The sequence below is a fragment of the Limulus polyphemus genome, unplaced genomic scaffold (assembly GCF_000517525.1).
Source record: "Limulus polyphemus unplaced genomic scaffold, Limulus_polyphemus-2.1.2 Scaffold685, whole genome shotgun sequence".
Taxonomy (NCBI): domain Eukaryota; kingdom Metazoa; phylum Arthropoda; class Merostomata; order Xiphosura; family Limulidae; genus Limulus; species Limulus polyphemus.
Window position 1 is genome coordinate 317,482 of NW_013666295.1, and position 10,805 is coordinate 328,286.

The 10,805-nt window shown below is 31.5% G+C and overlaps 1 protein-coding gene across 2 annotated transcripts in view; it reads right to left on the reverse strand.

Moving 5' to 3' along the window:
• Positions 1 to 1,258: 1,258 nt before the first annotated feature.
• LOC106459946 (dnaJ homolog subfamily C member 16-like) overlaps positions 1,259 to 10,805 on the reverse strand; it is a 153,401-nt gene continuing 143,854 nt past the window's right edge. For both annotated transcript variants that reach the window (XM_013919618.2, XM_022386521.1), the window contains one exon: positions 1,259 to 2,933. In XM_013919618.2, the coding sequence (XP_013775072.1) occupies positions 2,691 to 2,933 (243 nt within the window). In that variant the 3' untranslated portion in view covers positions 1,259 to 2,690. The remainder of the gene's footprint in view (positions 2,934 to 10,805) is intronic.

Genomic DNA, 10,805 nt, shown 5'->3' on the forward strand with positions numbered 1-10,805 from the left:
GTGTTGATGCATCATCTTTTTTCATACTTAACAGTGAGAATATTAGGACTAGAAGACACAAATATAAATTTTGGCAAGGTAGGAGTCATCTTCAGCAAAGAGAGTTTTATTTTTCTAACATGGTGGTTGGCCTTTGGATGTTGTGGAGGCAGTAAATTTTAGTGAGTTTAACAGAAAGTTTGATAAGTATGTGAATGATAAGAGCTAGCTTCAAGATTAAAAAAAATGTATTTATTAATAGTTTAGAGGATGGAACAGTTGAGATGAATCAATAGGTTCCATGTTGTTTCAAAACGTTATGTTATATTAATTATGATTCTCTAATGACTTTTACAACACAGATTAATTCATAATGGTTTAACGTTTTGCTTGTTATAGAAGATAAAGTTAACTGCAGATGTATTAATTACATTATTTCTGTTGTAGAATGCCTATGAGGTAAGGATTAATAATAATAATAAAAAACTACATTAATATAATCTAAATCATAAGTAACCTTAAAAGTCTATCCACAAGTTCACCCTCAATGTGTGATTAGACCACTATTGAGAATTAATTTTTTTAAGTTTAAAGATCAAATCTTGTTCTCTCAACAGTCACATGTCATTTATGAATTCTGTTGCCCAATGTGGGGTACCTATGTTAGCTTAACAGTCAGAAGAGTAGATCATTTAAAAGAATACTCTAATTCTAGATTCAAAAACAGTTCAAACATTGTTCAATATGTGCTAGGTGAATGTGTTGTGGTTACATTCCCCAAAATATTCAAATTAATCATTAAATCTAAAAATGAAACTATGCTACAGTGAAGGATATGCTTCAAAAGAAGCCAATATTAAAGAATAAGCTTAGTGATACTGAACTTTTATTCACATTAATGTGTGTGTTTTATACCTTGAAATTGAAATTTGGTTTTATTAGTCAATACTTTTATTCATTTTCAAAGAAGTTTTTAACATTACAATTCTAGAACTTCAGACATGTTCAGTTAACTTATTATTTTCTTTTTTACTTCTAAGCTCAAAATAAAAAATTACACTTGAGATAATATGTTGCTAGATAATCTTTATAATTATTACCTAAAAGTATAAAAATTACTAATGAAAAATTTAATAACCTGTTTTTTTTAATTTCATAGTTTGATTTTTTATTATGTATTAAGACACATTATAAGAATACTAATTACAAATTTTAACTTTTATTAAAGTTCAAAAACCTTAAATAACTTGAACTCAAAATGCAATAATTGTCAATAGCATTAGAAATGAAAACCATTTAATTAAGCTCTGAAAATACATAATATGACAACAGCTCAAATAAAATAAACAATAGTAAATACAATTCATATAAACAGATATAATCCTGTTTCCACTGGTCACACAAAATATGATGACATAAACAAAGATAATTATGTTTAAGTTGACAAATGACACAAAATAGTGGATTAGGTTTCATAAATACCTGCACCTTAAATTTTGAAGTGGTGGAAAGGTGCAAAAATATAAAATCCTAAAAGTACTGTCTGTGGAAATCTCATGTACAAGTGTTTTCACAAACATCCAATATATTCTTAAGCACAAATGTATCAATTATCAGCAAGTAAAACAAGGAATCAACATTTTGGCAGTTACGAATTACATATTATATGAAAACATTTAATAATAAGCATCATACAGTGAAGTCTATTATGATGAATAAGAAACACTAATTTTTCAAATGTAGCTATCATTTGAAAACTTTACCAAAGAAAATCGAAATTTTAGTTCCAATTAACATGTTTACACACAGGATACAACTGGTGTGAATTTTAATTAAAAAAGAATCGGAAAGTTAGAAAATTGTACGAAAATGTTTTTGAAATACTAATTTTGGGGACTTAAAATTCTCATAAATGATATCAATTTATAACTATCAGTCTCTTATAGGTTTGGTTGTATAAATATGCAATAATTTCCAAAACTGCTTCTCACTTTTTTGTGTAATATTATTTAAGATGTAACCAGGTGTCAACATTCTAGTGTTAAACATTAGGCAAAATAAAATTACAAAGTTAAAGTCAGTGAATCCAAAATCTTATTTAAAAGTAGGAACTCCCACTTAACTTGGATGTGTTTTGATTGGCAGATTATATTCAAAAACAATTTCTACAATTTTTAAAAATGTTGACATTTTATGAAGACTACTTACTTAGCTTATTACTTGAATAATAACAGTTTTTTTTTGGAGCCAGGTTACATGCCTTGCAATTTTTTTCTTTTTTCAGAACTATAACTTAATTTAAACTTTAATAAAAATTAATTTGATATAATGATTTCATGAATTTTTTAACGAAAAGTATAACCTACTACATTTAACTTTTTCAAAAACTCATGCTAATCTTAATAAATACAACTTTAAGTAAAATGGTGTAAACTAATCAAGAATATACAAACAGTCATGAGAATTGTGTATCAGATTTTTGCTTTACATGCCTTTTTAAACAGCTCATGGATTGTACCATGCAAATAGAAAACAAGTTATTCATAGTTTACTTGGGATAACATCATAAGAAAACACATACGAAATGGTGACAACATTTCTGGCCTCAGAAGTTTAAATTATTCTAATATAACATTTTATGCAACCAGAAAATAGATGTTAAGCTTTTATACCTTAATAGTAAGTCAATTCACTAAAGAGAGAATGTATTTCTATTTCATATTCTCTGGCCAGTACTGGATGTAGTACCGTTGAGTGGTTCCTTCAAACAACCGGTCCAACCAATTTGATAATCTGTCAAGCAAATGCTCCTGAAAGAGTATGTTGTATGACTCTACATCATCATCTTCTCTCTTTAAGAACCCTCCTGCTTCAATGTCGCTACTCTCTGATTCACTGTAGCTTTCTTCAAACCCCATAAAATCCCCACTAATACCATCTACTTTTTTGGATTGCTAAAGGAAAATAATAATTCCAATCAGCAATATTCTTTGGAGAGAGAAATTAAAACCTCATAGATGATTCAGTATTTAGAGGAAAATCTAAATTTATGTTTTAGATAACTTTACTAAGTTCTAAAGTCAGATATGGAAATTAGTAAAATACATATTTAATTTATAAAGCTAATAACATAAATTCTGAATTCACAGAAATTACAAAATTAACTTATAAAAAACTTCAAATTTCATTCAGTGTAACATAATGTCATTGATTACTGTTAATTACTGAACAGCATTCAAGTAATGTTGTGCTTAATTAAATTTTAAATAAGCCTGTATTTGTGTTTTTAAAAATTGTATTTCCAGAGTAGAAATATAAGTCTTTTTCAAAGCAAGATGCTATATGTTAACAGAATGAAAATAAGTGTAAAAGAATAATGAGAAGCTTTAAAATGTTTGTCACTTGATAAGCATCTAACTTATGAATCAAGTAAATCTGGGTGAATGAAAAGGAAAGATAAAACCACCAAGAACATACACATTTATAATGTGAAAACATTTCTATTAACCTTTACAAAGTTAATGAAAACAGTCGATTGAAAATAAAATCAATAATTATATAAACCTGCAATTTAGGATATTAATATTGCACTGAAAAATATTCACAATTTCTTTAATGTTAGTTTCATTAACATCATTGGTTAAAATGTTATATTTTTTCATTACATATTTTTGTTGTCAGAATTATTTTGCATTGTTGAGTATGTTTAGTTAGAATAGTATATTAAATTAAATACACCCAATACTGGGTTAATTTTTAGTTCTAGTCTATTAGAAAGCTCACTTCACTTGTAAGTTGATAATAAAAATACAACTTGCTAGAAATGTGCATTTTTATCAAATAGAAGCCTGAATTAAGTCCTAGCTCGAAGTCAGTGTACATTTCAGGTCACTTTGTACTAACTTTACTACTGAAATCCAAAAGCAAGGTTGAAATAGGTAGACTTTATAGATATGTAGAATCATCTGCAAAGTTGATTGCATTTTTGAGTATAATCATTACTACTTAGAAAATGTGATATGTTCATTTTTTTAGTACATTGCATAAAACAATTTAAGGGTAATCAGAATTTGTAATAATATAATTAAGCCATGACAAAATCACAGCTATAAAATAATATATATCAACTCCCACAATTCATTATGTAAGTCATCTTCTGATAATCAGTCACATAATCTGAAATGCACACAAATGACTGATCATTAATTCAGCAAATACAATATCTAGTGTTCTCATTGTCTCATCAAATTCAAGTTCAAAGTGTGATTTTACAAACAAACCATGGTTGGACATCAAAGAAATTGTCTGAATGTTTTACTCATATTAGAGAACCATAGAAAGAAAGTAAGCTGAACAATCACAGAAGGCTGTTCCATACTAACTACACATATTTCAAAATGTCATTAGAAGAATGTGGGACTGTTTCCAAAAGTGTTTATGACTGCTCAGACAAGTGAATAAAATGGGTCATCATTTATATTGCAAACAAATGATCACTATCTGTTGATCCTGGCTCACTGAAGTTGTAAAATACCTGCTCCAGGACTAAATTAGATATTCACTACCTTAAATTAATGCTGTATTAGTGTACATTGTTATAGAAATACTACACAATTAAATTTATCAACTTTATTATCGATGCATGCCAATAAATTTGCCACCAAAGTATAGTTTGTAATTAAATTTTTATATTATCTATCTTTTAATTTATTAATTTCAACAGGAAATAATAATAAATTCTCAACCTTTATTTTCTGTATCACGTGACATTTCTGTGCTCTCCTTTTGAAAATTTATATCTTCAATAATAGGTTGATACTGTTTTCAACCAATTAGGAATATAAACTATGGACAATTAAAAGCATGTATCTAAAATATGAATCTCCTGCTTTTTTAATTTGCTGATATATCAATAAATTTGTCAAACCTACCAGAGAAGCATGTCCCCTGCTTATTTGTATCTTTATATTCTTTGCTAATAGTTCTTACAAGATTGATGGGTATGTTTATAGCTTAAAAAAGAGAAGTCTACCTTCTATAACACATTTAGAGTGTTGTTATTAGATTTTCCATGTAAATCATTAGTTAGCAGATATGTTTAGCTTTGATGATTGTAGTCCTTTGATTGAGTGCTTACAGATTTTGTAACCTACTTATAACATACTTAGAAAGCCACATAAATTACTGTTGTTTTGGAACATTCTATTCTGGGGCATTATATATTTTTTGTGTTTTAAAATTATTTTTTGGGCAACCAACATAGTGAGAAAAGGGTAAGATTATTCAACCAAGACATCCAAGTGCAAATGGCCTCACAGATATGCTAAATTTCTTGTTTTTATGTATATATTTATTTATTTATTCTTATATATTTTTAAACAAAAGTAAATAAAATGTAAAATTAGAGATTTCTTAGCTTAGGTTGCAACACTTAAGTAAACAATTTCATGAGATCAGTTGATAGAGAAACATGCAGTATCTGTGTGATTGTAACCTGGTCATTTGTTTACCCTAAACTCTACCACTATTACTTTTCACAAATGTGAAAAGGTTAGATTTTGACACTGTCAGGATAAATAAATGTAAGTGACTGTTACAATCTGCAGTCATTCTAGAAAAAAAACATATTGATTTTATTACATATTTTTCAACTTTTCATTTTACTATACATTGATTATTTCATACAAGTTAGTGTTATGCTTAAAAAATACAAAACTATAAGATGAAAAGAAGTAATTTGATTCTAAGTATGAAAATCACCTTTTACTCAGAATGGCTCTTAATGACTTCACAGACAAATCTTCAGTAAAATTTGTTTCTTAAAAATATACTTTTTTTTTTGTATCCAGATTTCATGGAGACAGTAAATTCAGAGCTATAGTATGTATAGTTTCACTTTCAAGAGTTAATGTCACAAGTTAAAGGAACCACAGCACTGACCTTCCTGTAGGTATGGATGGGTACAAATCATCAAAAAATGTTTATTTCTGATTTTGCTACATCAATATATCTACAGGTGTTTCCAAGGTTATATAGAGGTACATATATGTAATTGCTTGTTCTTGTACAAAGTGGTAGTTCAAAATATTATTCCATACATGAATCTACATGTATGTATAGTAAACAAAAGAATACGCAATGTGACGCAACACAACATATAGTAATAGCACATACAACATACAGAATGTATACATGCAATATTTACAAAGAAAACACTATAACTGAAGAACTACCTTTACCAATGATCACCAACAAAGTGATTCCTGAAACAACTACGAATTATATCTAACTTGATCAATTTCACTCATTCTGACTCAACCAACAATGTCAATGAGGTGATGTTCTGTCATGGTGCTCACTCTTGAAATGCTTTATTGCAGAGAAAAAGTATTCACAAGAACAAACTGTGACTAGCAGAGTTTGAATCAAGTGATAAAGGGAGCTCAAGTTTGGATGCATTGTTGTGAACCCCTCCTTTACCATATGCAAGTAAATATGATGGATTATTTTCACTTTTTTTTTTCAGACAATTTCTGTAACTGATTCAGCAAAAGCTCGTACCTCGAAACCAATAGTTCAAAGTTTATGTCACCTATGTAAATGTGGAAGGTAGCCAAAGTCTGCAACATAGGGGTTGTTTCTGCATTAACAGACACTAAACAGTCAGTGGACATCAAGAGAAGCAACAAGTTTTAAAAAAAATTTGAATTCTTAGCATCCAGCATTAAATTCAATGCTTCATAAAAGAATAACATGATTTGAAATGTGAATCCAATATACAGAAAACCTTTATAGTGCAGGATTCTGAATAAATAACATGAATACTATCTGCTTTTCTTCCAACTGATACAAAATAATGTTCAAAATTTCTCTCATTTCTTGTGCTTTCAGATTTTGAAATTAAGATATAAACCTGAGATTGTTGTGTATCCAGATGAACTGGATTGACGTCAGAGCTATTGGATATATACATTAAGTAACTGGCAATTCACTCATATTAATTACAGAGTAATATTAGAACACTTACTAACTATGTTGATGTTAAACAGAATAATTAGATGACATGAAGTGTAAAACTAATGCACAATTTTTATTACATGATGAAACATAGAAACAGTGTAGGTACTTGCAGTTTTTACTTACAATAAACAATTGTTTTTACTGGCTTGACTATCTCCCCTAAGACTTTCTCGGTTAAGATCAAACTGTTTAAATGCAAACTTTCTTGGTTCTCAAGAAATTTTGCGTATACTCAGAGCAACATGCACTACCCATACGACAGGTCATTCTTGTTAAAACATAGATAAGGTCATAACCTCTAAATATCACCTGAAAAAGAGATCAACTTAAGGGTTTTCTGAATGATGTGTAATGTGAAACCTGTGCATATTCAAAACAAAGATATTCATATTCTCACCTTGCAGATTATTTAAAGCCATGTGACATACTTTCAAATGTTCACCCATAGTAATCAGGAAGAATTCAAAGTACAAAAGTCATCAGATCATTAGAGTGAAAACAGATGGTAGTCAATCATTGCAAGGACATCAATCAAAGGATGACCTATCCATTCACATAACCATTTAAAAATCAAAGAATTGAGAGTAATCTGTGGGAAAAAGGCAATAATCTCATGAAGAAAATCTGTCAAAATGTTCATCACTCTTGGAATATGACATGCTAAAAGATAGGCATGCTGAGGTAATGATCAAATGGGAAGCAAGGTCTCATTGGATGTAGTCTAAGTGGGTTTGGCAGTACTCGTGTTCTAATGCTTAGTTTGCGTTCTCTTCAAGTGTTGTATTTTAATTTTTTTTGTACCTTCATATCAATTTCTCATAACAAGTTTACTCTTTATTATACAATAGTGATATTTGTAACTTGTTAAGTTATTCCGAAGTGGAATTATTTTATATTTCTACCTGTTTATGGAACTTATTACTTCATGACAACAACTTTTTCTTTGTTTCTGCCAACACAGTTTTGTTTGGTTATTCACTTTGCATTATGGATTCTATGTTACCACTTTGGAAGTTATATGTTCTATTCGCACATTTACACTGGCTTGAGGATTATCGTTAATTACATTAAATATATTATTAGCTTAGGCTTAACTAAGGTCCACCCTACCTGCTCCCAATATTACTTGCCTTCCTCCTATAATGGTGCAACCCATTTCAGACAGCCCAGATTTTCAGTTTTCTTCCACCTTATAATGGATTGTGTTCCAAGCCTCTACTGCAGAATCTGCTCAGCTTATCAGTCTTTCTTTGTTGATGTTGTTTTAGACACGTTTCACAGTATATTTCCTTTTCCTGACATTGTTTCTTTATGATATTTTTGTCTCTTTTGAGACTGTGTACTTGCAAGCCTCGCCATATCCAGGTTTTTAATTCTTTTTGCCATAGCTTACCATCATCTTCATGGTTTTATATCCTTCGGATCTCTGTTACTCCTTTCCATCTTCTCCTCTACCTAGTTTTTCAGTTTAGTTTTACCCTATCTACTCTCCTATGGGTAATGTTTACCTTCCATTTCCTTTCTTAGGTGTTCCACCTATATTTAGGGATTTTCGTGGGATACCTCATCATCTTTCCCTCCATGTTGGGAGGTTTGCCATCTTCCATTCTTTCCCTCCACATGTGGGTTCTTTGCTTTTGGGATCTTCTGGGGTGGGACACTGTTTTGTTCCATTTGTTTACTATCTACTTCTAATAGGGACTTACAGTTGGCTCTTTTTCTCCACCTGGGAACTTCTTGCGTGGGACACTGCTGTTTGTTTCCCATCCACTGTTTATAGGGACTTATGGTCAGATGTTTTTCTCCACTGGTCCATTTTTTGAGGCTGCTCCTGTACATTAATGCCACGTAGGGAATCTGTCATGCTATATTCAATTTTTCATTCTGAGGTATTGTCATTTTTATTCTTTTACATGTCCAGCAATTTTATGTCCTACCTATGGGTTTTTGCTATTGGTCTTGTATGCTTGATGCTGTTTGGGGATTTGGATCGATTGGTACCACCTCAATCACTTCTTGGGTCTTCTGTGTTTTCATATACATTCCTTGATCACATTTCAGTTTGCTATTTCTGTGTTTAAGGGTATGCCCACATTACATATTCTTATGTTCCATATCTCGGGATGCTATTTTAGGTTATTTCACCACATGATTCGGTCCCGGTTTCATGCCTTGCCCTTAGGTCTTGTCTGATACCATATGTCTTTTGTGGGTTGGTCTACATTTTACCCCACTTCCACTTTTTGGGGGTGATTTTACCTACACTATTCATTGGATTTATAGCTTTGGTCAACTACTTCCAACCAGAAGTAGTCTTCACATACTCATATACTCTTTTCACAGTCAGCTAGGGTTGTTGGATTTTCCAATTGGATGCGTTTTTCCTGTTCTATACCTCACATTTTCATCTCTTTGGAGTGGGTATTTTTACACACCCCTCTACTGGGACCAACTATTGATTTTCCTCTTAACTTTCTTCCTTCCCTCTTCTTCTGTATGAATTGATAGATTTTAATTTCCCCTATGATGTCACGTTTCTTACTTCCTTCCCTTTTTCTGGATTGTTTCTCTTCCCTGATGCTCATCTCCATTAGTTGGGGATGTGCTTTGATCTGTAGAAGGCTTCAGAACTATGGGCTCCAGGCAAATTATTTTATTCCCTTCACATCCTGGCACTTCATCCAGTCCAATGTGCATTCATTCACTCTTTTCATTATGATTGGATTTGACTAATCATGGGTTCTATCACTATCCAAGGGGGGATGTTCTTTCTTTTCCTTTTATGGTAGACAGTGGATCTCCATTTTTGAACCCACACACGTCATGTGAGTCTCCTGAAGGGTTGTGTTCCAGATTTTTGTCTCATTGCCTTTCCAGTCCTGTCACATTTCCTCCCTAGGAGTGACCTCTTGATTCTCCAAATTTTTGATGGCTCTACCTCCTGTGGGGTACTCCTTCACATGAAATTTTAAATTTTTTTATCAATTCCTTCTTTTGTTTTTGGCCTCTAGTTCATCATCCCCTTGCCCTGGCTGTCTATATGTTCAGACAGGATCACATCCAGTTTCTCAGGTTAGTTTTCTCCTTCTATCAGTATTTTTTTCAAAAATGTTTGTTCATCCATGTCACTTCAGTTCAGGTCTTTCTAACTGGTTTCCTGGTCGGCAAAAATCTGGGTTTCTCTGCCATTTTGGCTCGATTCTTCCCTTTGTTTTGTATCATTTATATTTACCTCCATTTCATGGTCCATGTGGTATATTCCTTTCAACTTTCACATTTCTTATCATCTCCCACATTTTTTTTCCATACTTCAAGTACATGCTTTGGGTTGCTTCATTGTTTTCAAGGTTTTTCTGATGAATCTATCTCCCACGATTTCTTTCCCTTACTCCACTGCTTTATCTGTGATTTTTTCCCTTTCTCCCTGACCAATTGGGTTTGGATTGTGATTCAACTGGCCTTTTATTCCTTTTATTATCATTGAATCCTCATATCTTCACTCAGATCCCACATCTTCCCTTTTCCCTGCATATCCAAACCATCGTTTGTTGAAGATGCTTCGTCTGTTGAGCACTGTTCTTCACTTTGGGTAGCTGTTTCTTCTTTGTCAGAATACCATCATCCACCTACTGCCATCCTTCACTCTTTCATAAAACTGTGACTGGGTAAGACACCTTTTAGTATACACTGAGTGGTCACAAGTAAATAGACACCTAATTTTTTGTACATTTAACTGATTTATGCTAACTAATTTGTGTTCACAGAGCACTATATAAATGAAAATGGTCTGCATACTAATTATCTTG